This window comes from Narcine bancroftii, chromosome 7 (assembly GCF_036971445.1).
Source record: "Narcine bancroftii isolate sNarBan1 chromosome 7, sNarBan1.hap1, whole genome shotgun sequence".
In the NCBI taxonomy this organism is placed as follows: Eukaryota; Metazoa; Chordata; class Chondrichthyes; order Torpediniformes; family Narcinidae; genus Narcine; species Narcine bancroftii.
This window is the reverse complement of record NC_091475.1, coordinates 212921445-212947600: the sequence shown is the minus strand read 5'-3', so window position 1 is coordinate 212947600 and position 26156 is coordinate 212921445. Positions and strand designations below refer to the sequence as shown.

Genomic DNA, 26156 nt, shown 5'->3' with positions numbered 1-26156 from the left:
TGCAGAATCCCTTGGGATTTTCCTTTATTCTCAGCTCCACTTCATGTCCACTTTTGCCTTTCTGATTTTCCAATTATTTTGGCAACCACAAAAATGTATATTCAGGATTGAAACATTTATCATTTATTGATTATTCCTGCTGCCCCAGAAAGCTAGTGTTGGATTTTTCTGTTAGAGGTGAAAATGCTCCCACAGCGTGGTTAGACTGGGACCCGAGATACTGACCCAGCGTCAGTGAAGGAATACTGATATAACCAAGTTCAGATAATGTGTAACTCTAGGCAGAGGGCATCTCCTGGTAGTCCTAGACTTTGAAACACAGAAATGCTGGAGGAGCAGCTTGTTGAGAAGCCCACCAGGGGATCTGCAGTTCTCGATTGGGTCACATGCAATGAACCTGAGGTCGATAGGGAGTTAAAGATCTGAGAGCCTCTCGGAAACAGTGACCATAACACGGTCAAATTCGATTTCAAATTTGATAAGGTAAAAATTTTTAATCGAATATATCAATTTTTCAGTGTAATAAAGGAAATTACGATGGTATGAGAAAGGAACTGGCTCAAGTCGACTGGAAAAGCAAACTAATCGGAGGAACAGAGCAGGTTTGGAAGATGTTTTTTGCAAGTAATAAAAGGCCTGCAGGAGAGATATATTCCAAGGAAAAGGAAATTAGTCCAAGGAAAGATGGAACCATTGTGGCTGACAAAAGAGGTGAAGGCCAAGATAAAAGCAATGGGGAGGGCATAGAAGGAAGCTCAAATTAGTGGGAAATCAGAGGGCTGGGATTCCTATAAAAAATTACAGAAAGAGACAAAAAAAGTCATAAGGAAAGGAAAGATGAGTTATGAAAGATCGGCAAACAATATAGAAAAAGTTTTTTAAATATATAAAGAATAAAAGAGAGGCACATGGTGACATAGGACTGATAGAAAATGATGCTGGGGAAATTATAATGGGCTATAAAGATATGGCAGAAGAATTAAATCAATATTTTACGTCAGTATTCACTGTGGAAGACATTAGTAATATCCCTGATAGACAGAGGCTTCAGGGAGTAGAGTTGGATACAGTTAAGATTACTAGAGAAATTGAATGGGTTAAAGATAGATAAATCTGGACTGGATGAGGTACACCCATGGGTTCTGAAAGAGGTGGCTTTGGAGATTGTAGATCCATTGGTGGCAATCTTCCAGAGATCAATAGTCTCTGGTGTTGTTCCAGGCGATTTGAAGGTCGCAAATGTGGTTCCGCTGTACAAGAAAGGTGGGAAACTGAAAAAAAGGAAACTATCGACCTATAAGTCTGACGTTGGTGGTTGGGAAGATATTAGAGTTATTCAGGGATGAAGTTATGAAATACTTGGAAATGCACGACAGGATAGGTCCTAGTCAGCATGGTTTTTTAAAGGGTAGATCCTGCCTGATCAACTTATTAGAGTTTTTTGAAGAAATCTAAGGTAGGATAGACAAAGGGAAGGCTGTGGATGTTGTATATTTGGATTTTCAAAAGGCTTTCAATAAGCTGCCACCTGTTAGGCTGCTAAATAAGATGAGGGCCCATGGAATTACAGGGATGCTATTAGTTTGGATAGAAAATTGGCTGATAGGCAGAAAGGAAAGGGTTGAAATTAAGGGATCCCGTTCAGGATAGCTGCCTGTAACAAGTGACGTTCCACAGGGGTTGGTCTTGGGGCCGCTGCTGTTTACAATTTATATTTATGATTTGGATTACGGAATGAATGGTTTTGTGGCCAAATTTGCGGATGACACTAAGAGAGGTGGCGGACCAGGAAGTGTTGAAGAAACTGTAAAATTGCAGAAGGATAGAGATAGATTGGGAGACGGGGCAAATATATGGCAGATGAAGTACAATGTTGAGAAGTGTTTGGTCCTACATTTTGGCTGTGGAAATAAACAGGTAGAGGACTATCTGGATAGGGAGAAAATTCACTCCTTGGAGGTGCAAAGAGACCTGGGCCTCCTTATGCAGACTAATTTAAAAGTTAATGACCAGATGGGATTGGTAGTGAAGAAGGCGAATGCTATGTTAGCATTCATTTCAAGAGGAATAGTGTATAAGAGTAGAGAGGTGCTAATGAGACTCTATGGGGCACTGGTGAGACCCCAGTTAGAGAACTGTGTACAATTTTGGGCCCCCTATCTTAGAAAGGATGTGATGTTGTTGGAGAGGGTGCAGAGAAGGTTTACTAGGGGAATTCCTGGAACGCAAGGGCTAACATATAAGGAACGTTTAGCAGCTCTTGGGTTGTACTCATTGGAGTATCGGAGAATGAGGGGGACCTCATAGAGACATTTCGAATATTGAAAGGTTTTGACATAGTGAATGTGGATGTTTCCCTTGATGCGTGAATCGAGGACAAGGGGTCATAGTTTTAAAATTAGAAGTTATCCAATTAGAACAAAGAGGAGGAAGAACCTCTTTAGTCATAAGATCGTGGATCTGTGGAACTCACTGTCACACAAAGCAGTGGAGGCCAGATTACTGGGAGTCTTTCTTTGGCTTGGCTTCGCGGACGAAGATTTATGGAGGGGGTAAAAAGTCCACGTCAGCTGCAGGCTCGTTTGTGGCTGACCAGTCCGATGCGGGACAGGCAGACACGATTGCAGCGGTTGCAAGGGAAAATTGGTTGGTTGGGGTTGGGTGTTGGGTTTTTCCTCCTTTGCCTTTTGTCAGTGAGGTGGGCTCTGCGGTCTTCTTCAAAGGAGGCTGCTGCCCGCCAAACTGTGAGGCGCCAAGATGCACGGTTTGAGGCGTTATCAGCCCACTGGCGGTGGTCAATGTGGCAGGCACCAAGAGATTTCTTTAGGCAGTCCTTGTACCTTTTCTTTGGTGCACCTCTGTCACGGTGGCCAGTGGAGAGCTCGCCATATAATACGAGTATTTAAACAGAAAATGGACAAGTATCTCATTAGTTAAGGGTATCAAGGGATATGGGAAAAAGGCTGGAAATTGGAACTAGGTGTGAGCATAGTTCAGCCTAGAACAGACTTGATGGGCCTAGTGGCCTGCTTCTGCTCCTTTATCTTGAGGTCTCACAGTGACCATTGGAAGTAAAGATTTATTAGAGACACTTTGGCCCTGAGCCCTCCTTCAGGTGAAGCATTTTGGAAGGTCAAACATGAAGGTAGAGTACATGGTTAATGGTAGGATCATTAACAATGTGGAAGCACAGAGGGACCTTAGGCTCCAAATCTCAAGGTTGCCATGCAGATTGATAGGGTATTTAAGAATGCCTATGGGATGCTGGGCTTCATTAGTCGGGGGACTGAGTTCAGGAGTTCAGCAATGTTACAGCTTAAAATATCTCTGGTGAGACTGCATTTAGAATATTGTGTTCCGTTCTGGTCACCTCATTATAGTTAGGATGTGGAACCTATGGAGAGGGGACAGAGAAGATTTACCAGGATGTTGTCTGGATTGGGAAATATGTCTTATGAGGCAAGGTTAGCAGAGCTGGGACTTGTCTCTTCGGGGCAAAGAAGGATGAGTTGTGGATGTCTGAAATGCCTTGCCAGGAGGTTGTGGTGGAGGCTGGAACATAGGGGCATTTAAGAGACTCTTAGACAGGCACGTGGATGAAAAAAAAACAAAAAAACGGTTGAGGTAGGGATTTTAAAATAAATTCAGACATACAGCACTGTAACAGATCCTTTCGGCCGCCCAATTACTTCCAATTGACCTAAAACCCCCAGTGCGTTTTGAAGGATGGGAGGAAACTGGAGCCCCTGGGGAAAACCCATGCAAACACAGGGAGAATGCACAGACTCCTTATAGACAGCATGAGATATGAACCCCTGTCCCAATAACTGGTTCTGTAATAGCGTTGCGTTAACTGCTACGCTAACTATACCTGCTCCCTAAACCAGGAGGGTTTAGTTTTGATTTGATAAGCACTAGATCGTGGGCTGAAGGCCCTGTACTGCACTGTAATGTTCTATTACCATTTACACCACATTCCTAGGCTGGGAATGGCAGGATTTGCCTGGGCTTGGTCATGTTGCCTGCAAAGTGTCCCGCTGATTCTTGCTCATTAAGAATGGCACCTTGGTCAAGGCATCAGAGGCTGCTGGACATTGGTGCTTTATACCTGTCATTGCCAGCACTGTTGCATCTTTGAATCCACCCCCTAACACTTACTCCCCACTTGCTTTGAAGTCTTTGCTGCAGTTAGAGGAGTTGCAGGAGCAGATCGAGAGATCCACGTTCCGTGTCTGCGTGTTTCTTCAAGCAGGGCAATAAGCCAAGGCAACAGCTCCTCAGTCTGTCTGACCTGTGACATTTGAAAAATGGCTTAGCTGGCTGTGGCTGGGGATTGAATTTCTCAGGTTGAAACTCCAGTTACAATCACCAGACCTCAGAGTCTGATCAGCAGACACAAGAGATTGCGGTAGCTGGAGTCTGGAGCAAACACAGACTGCTAGAGGTGCTCAGCAGGTCAAGCAGTATCTGTGGGGGGGGGTGGGGGGGGGGAAAGGAATGGTCGATGCTCTGGATTGGGACTGATTTAATAATTTTAGGTATGGATATAATTATATTTGACCAATTGAATTCAAATGTCATTGTACAAATTCTTCAAATGATATTTTCTCAACCAAAGATAGAAATTATAAAAATAGAGAACACAATGAACTCAAGGCTGCTCAGACATTCACTATGATTGGTCTCCACACTTCGCACCATCTCATTTTAGGCAATTCCCCATGCACAGAAAGTCTAAAACTCTATTTTAAATGTTCTCAACAACTAAGCACCCACTGCCTTTTGGGGTAAAGAATTTAATAAAGCACCACCCACCAAGTGAAAAAAAATGTCTTGTGCTTCATTCAAAACCAACCTTTAAATTCTTGAAATTGAGATCTCTGATTCAAAGAATGTCTGGAAAAACTTTCCAGTCAAGTCCTTCAGAATCCTCTATGTTCCCATTAGTTTTCCAAATTCATTTTTATTCAGGAAACTGATTATATAAAATGGTATATTTTAATATATTACTTGATATCTCAGCACTCCTCACTGCATAACCTTATCGCCCAAAAAATTTAAACAGTGAACTGTCCATGTGCAAGTTTATCACTCTTCAGATGAGGACATTAAAACTATACATCACAAAATGATCTAATTATAGAACATAAAACAGTGTAACACAGAAACATGCCATTTGGCTCACAGTATCTACACTGATCACGACGCTAATCTACTTTACTGCCTCAACCCCCCTCGTGTCTCTATAAATGTCTTAAACGTTGATATTGCATCTGCTTCCTCTCTGGCAGTGTTTACCATCCTCTGTTTAAATGAATTGGCCAGTAAATCTTCTTAAAACTTTACCCCCTCGTATCCTATCTATGCCTCTCATAATTTTATAAATTTATTTTGTTGCTACTCAGCTCTGATGCTCCAGACAAAATAATCCAAGTTTGTCCAATCTCGCTTTATAGTTATACTCTCTGATCCAGGCAATATCCTGTTTAATCTCTTCTGCACCCTCTTCAAAGCCACCACACTCTGTAATGTGGTAGAGGAAGGATGTAGAGGCCTTGAAGAGGGTGTGAAAGAGGTTCACCAGGATGTGGCTTGGATTAGTGAGTATTATGTCAGAGTGTTGCAAAATCTCCCCTGCCTGCCTTTACATTACAAAACAAAGTCAAATCTATGCCCTGGCATACAAGAAATCAAGGAAACATCTGTTTGGACAATATGAGAAAAATGATTACCAGCACACACTCTCCCTCCTCTGGATTTGGGCATTTGACAGTTGAAAACTCAGGGTCTGGATCCTTCTGTTCTGGAACGGGAATGGGTGGAGCGAAGCCGAACGACTTGAATGCTGCCTGCACGTATTCATGGCCAACGCCATGAAAGGAAGTGTGGACAAACTTCAGTGCTGTCTTTCTATTAAGTTCTCTAAGTGGCAGGAAATGAGCACATCAGCGTCCAAATATTATGAGGCGTTCACTCACGTTGAGGATGTGAAGAGACCAAACATATTAAATAGTTCAACAAGTATTAGAGCAGATTAGTGCACACAGGTTAGAGAAACAAAACAGAACAATTCAGCATTAAAAAGAATGTTAATCAGACACCAGTAGCTAATCTTATCTAACCTAACATTTAAATAAGGATTTTAATTAATATGCTTTTTTGCAGGGACTGGGAGTTGGTAGGGAAAGGAATTGGACATAGGGAGAGAAAAAAATATGGTGCAGATCAAATGCCGCATATACTGGTGAATGAATAAACAAGGTAAATCCACCAAAGAGAATCTGAGCTCACAAATGGTCCCAGAACACATTTGGGAAAATAAACTTTACAATACAATGAATACAATCAAAACTCCTGAAAAGCAGAAATATTTTCAGATGGTCTTTGCTAGAGATTCAAAATAGAGGTTTGCGTGCAAATGTAAAGTGCAAAAATCTTGGCAGCGATATAATGGAGGAGACTGCAACTAACAGAGAGCAGGAATAGATGGGGCCTCTGGGGAAGGCAGACAGTTTCCAATGGATGGGCCCAGCAACTCCTATTCAACGACAAGCAACAAGGTAAATTATAGTAACATTTTTAAGTTGAGGGCAAGAAGGGCCTCGGGCACTGAAGGTTTCCCGATTGAGTTGGAGGTTTGGATCTGGAGCTCACGTTGCTGATGGATCAAATGGGCTGTGCGGCTGCAGAAGCGCTGGAGGCAAGCCCACAGACTCTCGGTGTCTCTGAAGGGACTCTCTTTTATTTCTCTTTCTCTTGTTGTTAGAGCACCAGGCAATGCTCATGGCGACTCTTTATGTGCCTTACGGCAGACAAAAGTGTAAGTTTATCATGTACATTACATTTTTAATGTATTATTACATGACAATAAAAGGAAACTTTGAAGTTTGAATTCAACACTGAAGTGGGTAGGATTGTGAATTCTGAAGAGGATGCATGAAGGTTTCAAGGCAATTTCCATCCATGTGCTTGTCTCAGAGTGTCTTAAATGCCCCTAATGTTTCAGCCTCCAGCACCATCCCTGGCAAGGCATTGCAGGCACCCACAACGGTGTTAACAAAAAACTTCCCCCAGATGACTCCCCTAAACTTCCCTCCCTTCACTTTGTACAGGGGCAGAGCAGTTAGCACCAGCGATCAGGTCTGGGGTTTGTAAGGAGTTTGTATCTTCTCCCCGGTTCTGCATGGGTTTTCCCCAGGGCTCTGGCTTCCTCTCACCCTTCAAAACGTACTGGGGGTTGTAGGATAATTGAGAGGCACGAAATCCTGGGCCAAAATGGCCTGTTACTATATGCTGTATGACAAAAATGTCATTTTTTAAACTTTTTCTGGTGTTTGCTATTCCTGCCCTGGAAAAAAGTCGCTGGTTGTCCTCCCTGTCTATGCCTCTCAGAACAGGTTGGTGAGTGGGGAACACAAACAGCAGATAGATCACAGAAGGGCAGATCACAATATTTAAGTGGTAAGAGACCAGGAATCTGAAAGTTTTTTTGCATCAGACACTGAATGCAAATATGTAAGGGAAGCAAGCAATTAAAACAGTTTAAGGTTTTGAGGACAGTGGCACAGATGGTTCACTACTGCTGTGCAGGGTCTTGCTGAAACTACACCTGGGATAGAATGCAGAGTCTCCTTAACCAAGAAGATATACACTTGCCATACAAGGAGTGTACAGAGAGTGGGTCAACTCGGTTTAGATGAGAACAGATGGCAATTGACACAGGTAGAATTGCAGCAGGGGTACAGGAGATGCCTGTTGAAAAGATGCTTCTGTTGGATGGAGTGTGGTAAATTTATTAACACTCAGCCAGTAAACAATAAAGTGGTGGGGGTGGGGGAGGGCACCAATATCCCTGAGCATAAAGCCTTGCAAAATATAGTAGAAACAGGTCAGAACATCACAGGCAAAACCCTCCCCATCATTGAGAACATCCACAGGGAACGTTGCTGTCAGAAAACAGTAGCATTCATCAAGGGTCCCCACCACCCAGCACATGCTCTATTCTCATTGCTGCCATCAGGAAAGAGGTCTCGGGGCCACCAGGTTCAGGAACAGCCGCTCCCCCTCCACCATCAGACTCCTCAACAACAAATTCAATCAGGGGCTTATTTAAGGCCTCATACTTTTGCACTTCATTGAGCTTTTTTCTCGGTATTGCAGTCAGTTTATTTATATTTCTTTATGCTTACATGTGTATGTTAAGTCAGTTTTGTTCACTGCCAATAGGCCATAATTCTACCTTGCCCTCTGGAAAAAGAATCTCAGGGTTGTATTTGATGTTACACATGTTCTCTGACAATAAATCTGAACCTGAAGTGAAGAAATAATGATTTCTGCTTAATAAAATGGATGCTACTCTCCGGCAAGATTTGGCAACTTTAGATAAAGAAGAAACATTGGAATTGGAAATATAGAGAGCTGGGTCAGAAAATGGGGTATATACTAATGTGCATATCAAATCAATCCCATGCAAAATTCTTTGGGCTTTATCAAATTTGCAGAAAGCATATACGAGTTCAAAAAGTTTGGTATCTAGTTAAATGAAATGGGTTTTAAAAACCTCACAACAAAGATTTATAAATTTGTTGAGGTTGGCGATCCTCCATCTCAATTGACATTTTGCTTTATTATGATGACAAAATAGTACCCTTACACCCATGTGCAAATAAGCTTAACAAAATTCCATAATATAAATAGAAATGCTGGAAATAATCAGCTGGTCAAGCAGCATTCTGTGGAGAGAGATAAACAGTTCCAGGTTAATAACCCTCACGTCACAATAGTTGGAACGAAAAAGCCAGCCTGTAAATAAGGGAATCAGTCAGTCACACATACAGTCACCGAGTTTTTGAAGCATGAATTAAATTAGCAGATGAATGTTACAAAGAAAATATCTTGAGGTGCTTAAGAATATAAAGATCTTAAGAAAAATCAGAAAGGCAAAAAGGAGATATGAGGCTGCTTTGACAGACAAGATAAAAATAAATCCAAAGGGTTCTACAGGTACATTAAAAGTAAAAGAATAGTGAGGGATAAAATTGGGCCCCTTGAGGATCAGGAGTCAATGAGATGGGGAAAATTTTAAATCATTTCTTTTCTTCTATACTTAACTAACCCAAATTAACCCCCTTCTAATTCTAAGTGCACGTGTATGTAATGTGTGTGTAAATGTAAGAAAAGTTCTTTGGTTCACAGTTCAATTTCACTTCTTCTTCCAAGTTCTCTGGTTGCAGGCAATTTTTATACTGTGCACAGAATTTAACATGTATAAAGTTCATCAGGCTTTGGTGCTCGAAAGATAAATGTCTACCACTCAGGAAGCTTCTTGTAGGGTTTGCAGAGAGAGATTTGTTGTTCCAGGATTTCCACAACCTCAATGTCTCGCTGATGAAACTTGCCCCATCAGGGTTTTCCAGATGGTAACCTCTTTCTTCAGGCTACCACAGAGTTCCTTTCTGTTTCACTTATTCCAAGAGAAACATCAGACAGATAGCACTTCCAGCCATCCACTTCTTTGGAACTTTGTTTCCAACCAGCTCTTCCTGGCTTGAACTGTTCAGCTGCTTTCAGTGTCACACACCCACTGGCACAGAGGGCTTGTCTTCTCTCCCCCTCTCTCTCCATCTGAGACTGCCAGAAAACCCATGTGACTCCATGTTGAGGCGGGATCATTGGTTACATTTAAGGATAGACTGGATAGTTACATGGAGAGGAGAGGACTGGAGGGGTATGGACCGGGTGCTGGTCAGTGGGACGAGGAGGGTGGGGATTTATTACGGCATGGACTAGTAGAGCTGAACTGGCCTGTTCTGTGCTGTAAGTGGTTATATGTTATATGTTATATGGACTCTCTCACTTGCAAAAACCCCCACCTTCTTCAGCAAACAACAGAGTTCTTCTCCTTGGTCAAGCTGTTGTCTTAGATAAACAAAACCTAGGATTAACCTTTCTGTGAGCACTTTGCAGAAAGGTCAGAAGCCTTGTAGTTATCCAACCATCCAGCCTGTCTCCAATTCCAAACAACGGTCTATTCATTTCATGATGTCATTTCAATTAGCACCTACTTGTGAAATGTGCATAAAAGTCTCCATAGACCCTGCAATGTTCCTGAATATGAATCCTTCAGTCTTTCAAATAAGATCTGTTTTAAAATGTGTGTGTGTATGTAACCCACTAATCTTACAAATCCTCCCAATATTTATCCATTACAGCCTCAACTACTTCTACAATTCATTCTAAAATACAGTGAAAAAGAGGTTTTGCTCTTGGCACTCCGAATTCTCTTCCCTTTATTTTATACCTGTGACCTCATTGTTTTGTGGCACGAGTACAGGGGCAAATATTGCTATAAATTACATATAAAAAATAAATTAGTGCAAAAGGGAAAAGTAAGATCATATCTATGGTTCACTGTCCATTCAGAAATCTGATGGAGGAGGGGAAGAAGCTGTTTTTGTGCCACTGGGTGTTCGTCTTCAGGTTCCTGTACCTCCTTCCTTTATTTTAAATTTTTTTTTTAAATTTTCACACCATAAACCACATTGATCATGATACATACATTTTCCTTTTCAAATATATACAGTGTCATTTTCTCCCCCCCTCCTCCCATCCCACCCTCCCTACCTCCCCCCCCATCCATTTAAAGTACAAAATCTAAGATACATTAAACCAGTCAAACAATGTTGTCATTCAATAAAAATAAACAAGAAATTCCACTGAGTCAATTCTTTTCATTTCCTTCTCCTTTCGTTAATTTAGGTAGTGAATGTCCCCGGTAGGTTTTCTCTATTGTGTTTCATGTAAGACTCCCATATTTGTTCAAATATTTCAATATTATTTCTTAAACTATATGTTATTTTTTCTAATGGAATACATTTATTCATTTCTATATACCATTGTTGAATTCTCAAATTATCTTCCGATTTCCAGGTTGACATAATACATTTTTTTTGCTATGGCTAGAGCTATCTTAACAAATCTTTTTTGTGCACCATCCAAATCAAGTCCAAATTCTTTGTTTTTTATGTTACTTAGGAGGAAGATCTCTGGGTTTTTTGGTACATTGTTTTCTGTAATTTTATTTAATATCTGGTTTAGATCTTCGCAAAATTTTTCTACTTTTTCACATGTCCAGATTGCATGAATTGTTGTTCCCATTTCTTTTTTTACAACGAAAACATCTGTCAGATACTGTTGGGTCCCATTTATTTAACTTTTGAGGTGTAATGTATAGCCTGTGTATAACATAACAATTTACAGCACGGAAACAGGCCATTAGGCCCTTCTAGTCCACACCGAACCAAACACCCCACTCTAGTCCCACCTCCCTGCACAATGCCCATAACCCTCCATCTTCTTCTCATCCATATACCTGTCCAACCTTTTCTTAAATAATACAATTGACTCCGCCGCCACTATTTCTCCCGGAAGCTCATTCCACACGTCTACCACTCTCTGAGTAAAGAAGTTCCCCCTCATGTTACCTCTAAACCTCTGCCCCTTAATTCTTAACTCATGTCCTCTTGTTTTAATCTTTCCTCCTCTTAACGGAAATAGTCTATCCACACCCACTCTGTCTATCCCTTTCATAATCTTAAATACTTCTATCAAATCCCCTCTCAACCTTCTACGCTCCCAAAGAATAAAGACCTAATCTGTCCAATCTCTCCCTATACTCTAGATGCTTAAACCCACGTAACATTCTGGTAAACCTTCTCTGCACTCTCTCCACTCTGTTTATATCCTTCCTATAATTAGGTGACCAGAACTGCACACAGAACTCCAAATTAGGCCACACCAACGTCTTATACAGTCTCAACATCACCTCCCAACTCCTATATTCCATGCAATGATTGATAAAGGTCAGCATACTAAAAACCTTCTTCACCACCCTATTCACGTGAGTTTCTACCTTCAGGGAACGATGTACCATTACTCCTAAATCTTTCTGCTCTTCTGTATTCATCAATGCTCTCCCATTTACCACGTATGTCCTGTTCTGATTCTTCTTACCAAAATGAAGCACCTCACACTTATCAGCATTAAATTCCATCTGCCATTTTTCAGCCCACTTTTCTAAGCAGCCCAAATCCCTCTGCAATTCTTGAAAACCTTCTTCATTATCCACTATTCCACCTATCTTAGTATCGTCTGCATATTTACTAATCCAATTCACCACCCCATCATCTAGATCATTAATGTATATAACGAACAACAATGGGCCCAATACAGATCCTTGAGGCACACCACTGGTCACCGGCCTCCAACCTGACAGACAATTATCCACTACCACTCTCTGGCCAGTTATATTGTATCATACGTAACCTCGTATTTATTGTATTTCTCATCGTTCTAGAACATAACTTCTCCCATGTTTCCTTTTTCATCTTAATATTTAAATCTTGTTCCCATTTTTGTTTAGTTTTACCATTTGTTTCCTCATTCTCCTTTTCTTGCAGTTTAATATACATATTTATTATAAATCTTTTGATTGTCATTGTATCTGTAATCACATATTCAAAGTTACTTCCCTCTGGTAAACTCAGACTGCTTCCTAATTTGTCCTTCAAGTAGGATCTCAATTGGTAATATGCCAGCACTGTATCTTGAGTTATATTGTATTTATCTTTCATTTGTTCAAAGGATAATAATCTATTTCCTGAAAAACAATTTTCTATTCTTTTGATCCCTCCTTTTTTCTCCCATTCTCTAAAGGAAAGGTTATCTATTGTAAAAGGGAGTAACTGACTTTGCGTCAATATTAGTTTTGGTAATTTGTTTGGAATCTTCTTCCAAATATTGAGCAGATGATGTAATACTGGAGAACTCCTACGTTGTACCAATTTTTCATCCCATTCATATAATATGTGTTGAGGTATATTTTCCCCTATTTTATCTAGTTCTAATCTAGTCCAATCTGGCTTTTCCCTTGTTTGATAAAAATCTGATAGGTATCTTAATTGTGCGGCTCTATAATAATTTTTAAAGTTTGGCAGTTGTAAGCCTCCTTGTTTATATCATTCTGTTAATTTATCTAGTGCTATCCTCGGTTTCCCCCCTTTCCATAAAAATTTCCTTATTATTTTCTTTAACTCCTTGAAGAATTTCTCAGTCAAGTGTATTGGCAATGCCTGAAATAGGTATAATATCCTTGGGAAAATGTTCATTTTAATACAGTTTATCCTTCCTATTAGTGTTAATGGTAAATCTTTCCAATGCTCTAAATCGCCCTGTAATTTTTTCATTAGTGGATAATAATTGAGTTTATATAGATGGCCGAGATTTTTATTTATTTGTATACCTAGGTATCTTATTGCTTGCATTTGCCATGTGAATGGCGATTCCTTCTTAAATTTTGAGAAATCCGCATTATTCATTGGCATTGCTTCACTTTTATTTACGTTAATCTTGTAACCCGACACTTCTCCATATTCCTTCAATTTCTTATATAATTCTTTTATTGATAGTTCTGGTTCTGTTAAGTATACTATAACATCATCCACAAATAAACTGATTTTATATTCCTTATCTTTTATTTTTATCCCTTTTATATTATTTTCTGTTCTTATCAATTCTGCTAGTGGTTCTATAGCTAACATGAACAATAAGGGTGATAGTGAGCATCCCTGCCTTGTTGATCTGCTTAAGTTAAATTGCTTTGATATATATCCATTTACTGTCACTTTCGCCAATGGCCCCTTATATAATGCTTAAATCCAATTAATATACTTCTCTGGTAAACTGAATTTTTGCAATACATTGAATAAATAATTCCATTCTACTCTGTCAAAGGCCTTCTCTGCGTCTAAAGCAACTGCTACTGTTGGCGCTTTACTCCCTTCGACTGCATGAATTAAGTTAATAAATTTACAAATATTGTCTGTTGTGCGTCTTTTTTTAATAAATCCAGTTTGGTCTAGATTTACCATTTTAGGTACATACTCTGCTAATCTGTTTGCTAATAGTTTAGCTATTATCTTATAATCTGTGTTAAGTAATGATATTGGTCTATATGACGCTGGTGCGAGTGGATCTTTCCCTTGCTTTAGTATTACTGTAATTATTGCTGTTTTACATGAATCTGGTAAGCTTTGTGTTTTGTCAATCTGGTTGATTACTTCCAGGAGGGGAGGAATTAATAAATCTTTAAATGTTTTATAGAATTCTATTGGGAATCCATCCTCTCCTGGTGTTTTATTATTTGGTAATTTTTTTATTATCTCTTGTATTTCTACTATTTCAAATGGTTCTGTTAATTTATTTTGTTCCTCTATTTGTAATTTTGGTAGTTCAATTTTAGTTAAAAATTCATCTATTTTGCCTTCTTTCCCTTCGTTTTCAGTTTGGTATAATTGTTCATAGAATTCTCTAAAGTTTTCCTTGATCTCCGTTGGATTATATGTGATTTGTTTGTCTTTTTTCCTTGATGCCAATACCATTTTCTTAGCTTGTTCTGTCTTAAGCTGCCATGCTAGAATTTTGTGCGTTTTTTCCCCCTAGTTCATAATATTTCTGTTTTGTCTTCATTATGTTCTTCTCCACCTTATATGTTTGTAGTGTTTCATATTTTATTTTTTTATCTGCCAATTCTCTTCTTTTGGTTGTATCTTCCTTCATTGCTAATTCTTTTTCTATATTTACTATTTCCCTTTCCAACTGCTCTGTTTCCTGATTATAGTCCTTCTTCATCTTGGTTACATAACTTATTATTTGCCCTCTAATGAATGCTTTCATTGCATCCCATAGTATAAACTTATCTTCCACTGATTCCGTATTTATTTCAAAATACATTTTTAATTGTTTTTCAATAAATTCTCTAAAATCCTGCCTTTTAAGTAGCATGGAGTTTAATCTCCATCTATACATTCTTAGAGGGATGTCCTCTAACTCTATTGTCAATATCAAGGGTGAATGGTCCGATAATATTCTAGCTTTATATTCTGTTTTTCTTACTCTATCTTGCATATGAGCTGATAACAAAAATAGGTCTATTCTTGAGTATGTTTTATGTCTAGCCGAGTAATATGAATATTCCTTTTCCTTTGGGTGTTGTTTCTTCCATATATCCAAAAGTTGCATTTCTTCCATCGATTTAATTATAAATTTGGTTACTTTGTTCTTTCTGTTAATTTTTTTCCCAGTTTTGTCCATATTTGAATCCAAATTAAGGTTGAAATCCCCTCCTGTTAATATGTTCCCTTGCTTATCTGCTATCTTCAAAAAAATATCTTGCATAAACTTTTGATCTTCTTCGTTAGGTGATTATACATTAAGTAGATTCCAAAACTCCGAATATATCTTACATTTTATCATTACATATCTCCCTGCTGGATCTATTATTTCCTCTTCCATTTTAATTGGCATATTTTTACTAATTAATATAGCTACTCCTCTTGCTTTTGAATTATACGACGTTGCTGTTACATGTCCTACCCAATCTCTCTTTAATTTCTTGTGCTCCAATTCAGTTAAATGTGTTTCTTGCACAAATGCTATATCAAATTTTTCTTTTTTCAGTAAATTTAGCAGTTTCTTCCTTTTGATTTGGTTTTGTATTCCGTTAATATTTAAAGTCATATAGTTCAGCGTAGCCATTTCATACTTTGTTTATCTTCCCTTTCCGTTTCTCTATCATCACCTTTCCTTCTTATCCATTTCTGCTTTCTTGTTTTGAACACTTTATAAGACAACATTTCTAAAACATCAAACATTTTCCTTATTCTCCTATTTCTTTGGCTTGGCTTCGCGGACGAAGATTTATGGAGGGGGTAAAAGTCCACGTCAGCTGCAGGCTCATTTGTGGCTGACAAGTCCGATGCGGGACAGGCAGACACGGTTGCAGCGGCTGCAGGGGAAAATTGGTTGGTTGGGGTTGGGTGTTGGGTTTTTCCTCCTTTGCCTTTTGTCAGTGAGGTGGGCTCTGCGGTCTTCTTCAAAGGAGGTTGCTGCCCGCCAAACTGTGAGGTGCCAAGATGCACGGTTTGAGGCGATATCAGCCCACTGGCGGTGGTCAATGTGGCAGGCACCAAGAGATTTCTTTAGGCAGTCCTTGTACCTTTTCTTTGGTGCACCTCTGTCACGGTGGCCAGTGGAGAGCTCGCCATATAACACGATCTTGGGAAGGCGATGGTCCTCCATTCTGGAGACGTGACCCATCCAGCGCAGCTGGATCTTCAGCAGCGTGGACTCGATGCTGTCGACCTCTGCCATCTCGAGTACTTCGACGTTAGGGATGAAAGCGCTCCAATGGATGTTGAGGATGGAGCGGAGACAATGCTGGTGGAAGCGTTCTAGGAGCCTATTTAAAACTTCTTTAACCCCATTCTCCCCTCCCCCTCCTGAGTTGCCCTTTATCCCTTGTCGGGCAACCACATCTACCCTCTCCATTTGGATTTGCGAATTCACTCGCAAACGTCAACTGATTTTGCAGTGACCGTAACTCCTCCCCACCCAGCACCCCCCGGAAAATATTTCAATTTTCATATGTAACAAAGGTCACTCTTAATTCCCTGCTTATTCCCTCTATTCCCTTTCCCTCCCTTATTAATTCTTATCTATACTCTATATATTTTCCTCTAAATACGGATACATTCATGTCTACACACACATATACCCATATACACACATACATATAGTTCGTGGTCATTTTTACTCACATTACATGTCTTCATCTCTCTGCTTGTTTTGTAGTTGTTCTGTAAATTTTCTTGCTTCCTCTGGATCTGAGAATAGTCTTTTTTGTTGCCCTGGAATAACTATTTTAAGTACCGCTGGGTACTTTAACATAAATTTATATCCTTTTTTCCATAAGATCGTTTTTGCTGTATTGAACTCCTTCCTCTTCTTCAGGAGTTCAAAACTTATGTATGGATAGAAAAATTTTTTTTGACCTTTATATTCCAGTGGCTTTTTGTCTTCTCTTATTTTCTTCATTGCTTTCTCCAATATATTTTCTCTTGTTGTATATCTTAAGAATTTTACTAAAATGGATCTTGGTTTTTGCTGCGGTTATGGTTTTGGGGCTAATGTTCTATCTGCCCTCTCTATTTCCATTTCTTCCTGTAATTCTGGTCTTCCTAGGACCCTGGGGATCCAATCTTTTATAAATTCTCTCATATTCTTGCCTTCTTCATCTTCCTTAAGGCCCACTATCTTTATATTATTTCTTCTATTATAGTTTTCTATTATATCTATCTTCTGAGCTAACAGCTCCTGTGCTTCTTTAGCTTTTTTATTAGATTCTTCTAATTTCTCTTTTAAGTCCTCTACTTCCATTTCTACGATTATTTCTCGTTCTTCCACATTATCCACTCTTTTTCCTATCTCTGATATGACCATTTCTATTTTATTCATTTTTTCTTCTGCACTCTTAATTCTTCTTTTTATCTCATTAAATTCTTGTAATTGCCATTCTTTCACTGATTCCATATCTTCTTCTTTCTTCTTTGGCTTGGCTTCGCGGACGAAGATTTATGGAGGGGGTAAAAAGTCCACGTCAGCTGCAGGCTCGTTTGTGGCTGACAAGTCCAATGCGGGACAGGCAGACACGGTTGCAGCGGAAAATTGGTTGGTTGGGGTTGGGTGTTGGGTTTTTCCTCCTTTGCCTTTTGTCAGTGAGTTGGGCTCTGCGGTCTTCTTCAAAGGAGGTTGCTGCTCGCCAAACTGTGAGGCGCCAAGATGCACGGTTTGAGGCGTTATCAGCCCACTGGCGGTGGTCAATGTGGCAGGCACCAAGAGATTTCTTTAGGCAGTCCTTGTACCTTTTCTTTGGTGCACCTCTGTCACGGTGGCCAGTGGAGAGCTCGCCATATAACACGATCTTGGGAAGGCGATGGTCCTCCATTCTGGAGACGTGACCCATATATTCTTTAAGAAAAGCTACATCCATTGTCTTGCCTTTCTCTTCTTCTTCCACTTCTTTCTGTTCTTCTTCTTCTTCTTCTTCTCCCTCTGGATTGACCATCTGTTGTTTCCTTGTTTTCTTTTTACCCTCTTCTTTCTTGTTGTCGTTATTGTCTGTGTTCTGCACCTGCTGCTGTGTTGCAGGTGTCTCTCTCAGCTGTGGAGATCGACTCCGCAGCTGATCCTCCCTCCCGTCAGTGGGGTTTTTTTCATGCGCATGCGCGGTTGCGCACTTTTACTCGGCTCTGCGAGCCATTTTTGTAGTCCCGAGCCCGGGACCTCCACTGACCTGTGGGAGCGGGCTTCTCTCTCCGCGGCGGGCCTCCTCGGTCAGGTAAGGCCTTCACCTTCTTCTTCCGACGTTCTTTCTTCTTCTCTTCCCGTTGTTTTTGACTTTTCTCTCTTCGCTGCCATTTTCTTCTCACCTTTATTTTTACTTTGTTGTAAATTTTAATCTTGTACCTTTGTGTTTTGTGCGTTTTTTTTTTAACTTTTCGGGTGAGGGCTGGAATTCCCTGACCGGCCACTACTCCATCACGTGACTCCTCCCCTGTACCTCCTTCCTGATGGTAGCAGTGAGAAGAGGCCTGGCCTGGGAGGTGAGTGTCCTTGAGGATAGAGGCTGCTATCTTGAGACATCGCTTCTTGTAGATCTCCTCAGTAGAGTGGAGACTGATGCCCATGATAGCACCGACTATGTTCACAACTCTCAGATACTATCATATACCCCCTCGGTCTTCTTTCACAAAGAGTTGCACCCTCTCATCTTTCCTTGCCCCAGGAACCTTGCTTACAATTTTTTTCTGGATTCTCTCCAAAGTCCTATAATAAGGTGACCAGAAATGAACACACTGGTAGGTCAAATATGACGCAAGGCTATTGACAGTATGGAGGATCAGAGGTTTCTTGGGCTCTGAGTCCACAGGACGCCCAAAAAAGCTGTGCAGGTTGATTCTGTAGTTAAGAAGGCATATGGTGTAATGGTGTATTGGCCTTCATTAATCGTGGAATTGAATTTAGGAGCCGAGAGGTAATGTTGTCAGACCCCACTTGGAGTACTGAGCTCAGTTCTAGTCACCTCACTACTGGAAGGATGTGGAAGCCATAGAATTTTATAAAGTTTCAGCGTGACATCCCTACTTTTAACCTCCTAAAGTTTTAAGTTTCACTGGTAAAGGAGAAAGACAATCATTTGAGTTAGTCTTTAAACAGTAGAGACATAGAAAACTACAACACAATACAGGCCCTTCAGCCCTTGATGTTCTGCCGACCCATATATTCTTACCAAAAAAAAGTACTAAACCCTACCTGGTAACCCTCTATTTTTCTTCCATCCATGTGCCTGTCTAAGAGGCTCTTAAATTCTCCCAAAGTTTTAGCCTCTACCACAATCCCTGGCAAGGCATTCCAGGCACCCACAACTCTCTGTACATAAAAAAAATTGATGTCTCCCCTAAACTTCCCTCCCTTCACTTTGTAGACGTCCTCTGGTGTTTGGAAAACAGGTGCTGGGTGTCAACCCTATCTATGCCTCTCATAATCTTGTAGACCTCTATTAAGTCTCCTCTCATCCTTCTACACATCAAAGAGAAAAGTCCCAGCTCTGTTAACCTTGCCTCATAAGACTTATTTTCAATCCACTTAATTTAAAGAATACTGTAATCAACACTGTAGAGAATTGGATAAGCAAGTTTACGGATGACACAAAGATTGGTGGTGTTGTGGACAGTGAGGTAGATTACCGTAGATTAAAAGGTGATTTAGGAAGGCTGGAGGTGTGGGCTGAGAAATGGCTGATGGAATTTAGTACAGATAAATGTGAGGTGCTGCATTTTGGAAAGGCAAATTTAAATAGGTCATATACATTGAATGGTAGACAATTGAGGAGTGCAGAGCAACAAAGGGATTTAGGAGTGATGGTAAATAGTACCCTCAAGGCTGATATTCAGGTAGATGGTGTGGTGAAGAAGGCATTTGGAATGTTGGCCTTCATAAATCGGAGTATTGAATTCAAGAGTAGGGAGGTTATGATGAAATTGTAGAAGGCATTGGTGAGGCCAAATTTGGAGTACTGTGTACAGTTTTGGTCACCAAATTATAGGAAAGATATAAACAAAATAGAGAGAGTGCAGAGAAGGTTCACGAGAATGTTGACAGGATTTCAGGGTCTGAGTTCCAGGGAAAGGTTGTGCAGACTGGGACTTTTTTCTCTGGAGCATAGAAGATCGAGAGGGGACTTGATAGAGGTGTTTAAGATTTTAAAAGGGACAGACAGAGTAACCGTGGATAGGCTTTTTCAATTAAGAAAGGGGGAGATTCAAACTAGAGGGCATGGTTTAAGATTGAAGGGGGAAAATTATAAGGGGAACATGAGGGGAAATTTCTTTACGCAGAGGGTGGTGGGGATGTGGAATGAGCTTCCGGCAGACGTGGTCGAGGCGGGATCATTGGTTACATTTAAGGAAAGACTGGATCGTTACATGGAGAGGAGAGGACTGGAGGGGTATGGACCAGGCGCTGGTCAGTGGGACTAGGAGGTTGGGGATTTGTTACGGCATGGACTAGTAGGGCCGAACTGGTCTGTTCTGTGCTGTAAGTGGTTATATGGTTATATGGTTAAATGAATTAGGTGCCCTGTTAAAAGAAAAAAAAACAATGGGGTACGTTTGAAAATAGAGACATTGATTGAAACATGGCAATATGCCTACTGAAAGATGAAAAATATAAACTTGGGAGCATCTAATGGTTGGCGGGAGGAATTTTACCACAGATTCAAGAAGTACAAATAATCTCAAGAGCATCTACCTACAAGTGAAAACTATTCTTTTAGAATAACACATTTCTCATCTCAAGGTTTTTCAAGATGACCCCTTATTCCTAAACTGTGTTACCCTGAATTTGGATTTAAGGCAGAGATTGATAGGTTCTTGATTGACCAGGGCATCAAAGATTATGGGGAGAAGTCCAGGCAGTGGGGCTATAGACCCAAAGGGCTGAATGGCCTATTTCTGCTCCTATGTCTATGTCTACATGAGAAAACATCCTCTCCACGACCATCCCACCAAGACCATTTAGGATCCTTCAATTATGTCTCCTCAACTACAGCTGATACAAGATTTAACCTACTTCTTCAAAAAGCAACAGGTGCACTTGGGTATCGGTCCGGTAAGCTCTCTCACAACTGGTCACAAACCTTCTTGGGTATTGGTCCAGTAAGCTCTCTCATAACTGGTCACAAACCTTCTTGGGTATCATTCCAGTAAGCTCTCTCACAACTGGTCACAAACCTTCTTGGGTATCGGTCCAGTAAGCTCTCTCACAACTGGTCACAAACCTTCTTGGGTATCGGTCCAGTAAGCTCTCTCATAACTGGTCACACCTTCTTGGGTATCATTCCAGTAAGCTCTCTCACAACTGGTCACAAACCTTCTTGGGTATCGGTCCAGTAAGCTCTCTCACAACTGGTCACAAACCTTCTTGGGTATCGGTCCAGTAAGCTCTCTCATAACTGGTCACAAACCTTCTTGGGTATCATTCCAGTAAGCTCTCTCACAACTGGTCACAAACCTTCTTGGGTATCGGTCCAGTAAGCTCTCTCACAACTGGTCACAAACCTTCTTGGGTATCGGTCCAGTAAGCTCTCTCATAACTGGTAAAACCTTCTTGGGTATCATTCCAGTAAGCTCTCTCACAACTGGTCACAAACCTTCTTGGGTATCGGTCCAGTAAGCTCTCTCACAACTGGTCACAAACCTTCTTGGGTATCGGTCCAGTAAGCTCTCTCATAACTGGTCACACCTTCTTGGGTATCATTCCAGTAAGCTCTCTCACAACTGGTCACAAACCTTCTTGGGTATCGGTCCAGTAAGCTCTCTCATAACTGGTCACACCTTCTTGGGTATCATTCCAGTAAGCTCTCTCACAACTGGTCACAAACCTTCTTGGGTATCGGTCCAGTAAGCTCTCTCACAACTGGTCACAAACCTTCTTGCAACAGTTTCAATTGCATTTACATCCCTTCTTAAACAAGGAGACCGATGCCAAACATAAAACTCTGGATATGTTCTCCCCAATGCCGCATATTACTGAAGTATGACCTCCTGGTTTTGTATTCAATGGCCCTCAAAATAATTGATAATTTATTATCTTTCTTATTTATACCTACATACTAAACCTTTTTGCAAATAATGCAGTGCGATACCCAGACCCCTCTGTATTTCAGAGTTCTGCAGTTATTTCACCATTTAGATCAGTGGTTCTCAACCTTTTTCTTTCCACTCACAGACCCAATTGTTACTGAAATATTTGGCTTGAGAAAAATTGTCATTGGCCCATTTCCTTTGGAGTTCTGAAACCCTGCACATAACGAGTCAATGAGGGATGATTAAAACAGGAGTTTTCAAACTTTTTCTTCCCACTCACATTCCACCTTAAGCAATCCCTTACTAATCACAGAGCACCGATGGCATAGGGAATACTTAAGGTGGGAAGAAAAAGGTTGAAAACCACTGATCGTGTGTTTTTTTAAATTTTCATCTTATCACACACTGTTTACCAAATTTTTGCTCCCATATGTAAATGTTCGATATTGCTTCGTAGCTTCCTGAGGTATTCATCTCTGCATCAACTATAGATTTCTTGGTCCCTTCAATGTCATTTACATGGTTTGTAAAAACTTGAGAACTCAGCACCAATCCCTTTGGAACAACATTCATTGCATCTGTCACTCAGAAAAATATTCACGTATGTCTAGATTCTGTTTACTGTTGTTTGCTGTTCATACCAATGTGCCATGATCTTTTATTTTCCCACAGTACAGCCCTGAGATGAGGAGAAACTTTTTTTTCTAAAAACTCAGAGTTGTGAACTTTTGGAACTCACTACCATGGAAAGTTGTTGAAGCTGGTTCATTAAATAGCTGGGAGTTAGATGTGGTCAAAGGGATCAAGGGGTATGGTGAGAAAGCAGGAATGGAGGGGCTGATGTATGATCAGTCATGATCTTATCGAATGGTGGAACACAGTGGAAAGGCTGAATGGCCTTCTCCTGCTCTATATTCTATGTTTCTGATTGAAAAACTCCAAATATCATAGTATTGTTCAAGAAAGTAGGGAGTCACCAAGCAGGAAATGATAGGCTTACTATCTGTCACTGGGAAAATACTGAAATTGATTGCTCTGGAGGTAATAGCTTGACATTTAGAAAATATTAAGACAATCAAGCAGTTCAACATGGTTCTATGAAAAGGAAGTTATCAAATGACACATTTACCATAGCTCTTTGAGGATGTAACAGAGACAGGATAAAGGGGAACCAATAGATGTAAAACTCTGGTGGAAATATTAACTGTTTCCCTGTCTACAACCCAGTATTTTCCAGCATTTTTACATTTTTTTATTTTAAGGGATGCAGAGCATTTGGATTTTGGCATTTGACAAGGTGCAACATTAAAGATTGGTGCACAGGCCAAGAGCACATAAAGCTGGGAAAAGGCACCATCAGAAAGAGTGAGGGGTCTGCTTTACAGAAGACAGAGAATCAGGAAAAATGGGCCATTTTTGGATGGGTAATGAGTAGCTAGAGAGCTGATACAAAGATCAATGCTGGGTATCCAACTGCATAGAAACTACACTAATGAGTTAGATGAAAGGGGCCAGTGTATGGCAGCCAAATTTCCTGATTTTGAAAGGATTGCAAAGAATCTGCAAAATAATATAGTTTAAATATGAGTAAGGAGGTTGCAAATTGTGGGGAAATAATTACAAAAAGTTAGAGTGCAGGAATACGAATGAAATGTTAATATTTGTACTCAATATTAAGAGTATATAATAGACTGATGAAGGGCATCCTGCAACTGTGTAAACCATCCCAAATCTTTATATACTGTAGCGGGCTGCACCAATCCACAAGCGAACCTGGTTACGGAGGTGCAGGCTAGTGCGAGGCTGAGAGCCCCAAGACACTGGGAGTGTTGCCAGCCCTCTAGGTCCTGGGGTAGCAAAGTATCATGGGGGGGTTGTGCCTATACAAAGTATCATGGGGGGTTGTGCCTATAAGCTCACACGCGAGTTCCAGTAAAATCAGCTAAACCAATCACACCAACAACTGTCTTTTTTCACTACATTTGGTGATCCCAATGGCCCAAATTGGTAAATTTGGACCTCACGACGAATGAAGCTCCCAACATTCTGGACCTCACAACTTATTGTCTGGTTCCAACTGAGGCTCAGTTTCATGTTAGGCAAATCTTAGGCAAATCACTAATGACGCCACAAATAGTATTATGTGGTCAGTTCTCCAGACCAGGAGACCGCAGGCAGGATTGTCGATTTCCTACAACAGCCCCCCACCGAAGACAGAAATGAGGCACTCAAAGGGCTCCTCATTTGCACTTTTGGACTCTTCCGCCACGAGCGAGCAGCGAGGCTGCTGCATTTGGATGGCCTGTGAGACCACACACCATCTTCCCTGACGAGTGACATGGGGGCACTGATGGACAGTCACAGACCCAGCCTGCTGTTTGAGCAGGTATTCCTAGAACAGATGCCGGAGGACATTCGCCTCCTCCTGGCCCAATGATGGCTTTGGCAACCCTCGCAGGTAGGTTCCCTGAACCAACACCCTATGACAGGCTAAGCAATACGATGGATCTGCCATCGACTACATTGCTATGCCAAAGGCCAATCAATATGGTGGACCAGCCATACACCGGGTTGCTGTGTCACACCAGGGTGCTCGTACTGTTCCAGTGCCGAAGAGAAAGATAATACAGCTGGGGAACAGCTCGGAGAAGGAACAGTGGTACTACTACCATCAGGGCTTGGGTTCCACCACCGCTAACCACCTTGCTTGTATCCAGGAAACGCCTGGCCAGCGGTCGGCCGCAGAGATAGCATACTCTATCTTTGGGACCAGCATTCCAGTCTGCGTTCCCTGGTCGACACAGGAGCTGAGATCAGCATATTGCTTCCCATGAGCTGGAACACTCGTGCCGGAAAGACCGGGCCTTGCCTTGCTGCGGCTAACGGCAGCTATATCTGAACATACTGAGTGTGGACCATCCCTCTGGAATTTGGCCCCTGCTGATTTAAATGGATCTTCACACTGGCAGATATATCGCAACCCCTGCTGGGCACAGACTTCCTCTGCGCCAATACCTCCTTGTGGACCTGAAAGGGCGCCACATAGTGAACACTAAGACCTTCCAGTCCTTCGACTCGGTGATTTTCTCTCAACCTTAGCAGAGTTTCCGAGCATACTCAACCACACTGCCCCCCCCAATTCTCCTCAGCTATGCCGAAGCACGGCATCCAGCACCACATCCCACAGAGGGACCACCTGTGCATGCCAAGGCTTGCAGGCTGCCTCATGACAAACTGCAGCTTCCCAAGGAGGAATTCCACAACATGGAGGAAATGAGGATAGTATGACGCTCCGACAGTCCATGGGCATTTCCCCTGCACGTGGTACCCAAGGCATCTGGTGGATGGAGACCTTGAGGTGAATATCGCCCTCTCGACGACATCATGATAGCAGACAGATACTGGTTCCCTATATCCAGGATTTCACCACCAATCTTCACGGTGCAAAGATCTTTTTGAAAATTGATCTGGTTAGGGGATACCATCAGATCCCAGTGCATCCTGACAAAGTCCCAAAAACAGCACTTATCACTCCTTTTAGGCTGTTCCTGCGTATGCCTTTTGGGTTAAAGATTGCGGCGCAAACCTTCCAGAAGCTAATAGACTCAGTAGGCCGCGGCTTACATTTATCTGGATGGTATTATTGCCAGCCACTCCCATCAGGAGCGCAGCACGCACCTGCGCCTGCTCTGCCAGCGCCCACCTGCGCCTGCTCTGCCAGCGCCTTAGCGGATACGAACTGGCTGTCAATCCTGCCAAATGCCAGTTAGGACTTACAACCATCGATTTCTTCGGGCACCACATTGACCAGCATGGGGCAGGGCCACTTCCTTACAAGGTGGAAGCTAAATGCAGGTTCACCCGGCCTTCCACAGTAAAAGGGCTGCAGGAATGTGTAGGTGTGGTAAATTTCTACCATTGCTTTCTACCAGCAGCATCCAGGGTCATGCAGCCTCTCATCAAACTACTTTCCAGCCAGCCCAAGGATCTGGAGTGGAATGAGGAGGTGGCTGCAGCTTTTCAAAGTGAAAGATGTGTGGTCAATGCCACCATGCTTGTGCACCTATGAGTTAATGTGCCCATGGCCCTCACGGTCGCTGTGTCAAACATGGC

General features: G+C 41.4%; 1 protein-coding gene across 3 annotated transcripts in view; it reads right to left on the bottom strand.

Moving 5' to 3' along the window:
• The window catches only part of pgm2l1 (phosphoglucomutase 2-like 1), a 129573-nt gene that overhangs the window by 50426 nt on the left and 52991 nt on the right, over positions 1-26156 (bottom strand). For all 3 annotated transcript variants that reach the window (XM_069892238.1, XM_069892239.1, XM_069892240.1), the window contains one exon: positions 5733-5922. In XM_069892238.1, the coding sequence (XP_069748339.1) occupies positions 5733-5922 (190 nt within the window). The remainder of the gene's footprint in view (positions 1-5732; positions 5923-26156) is intronic.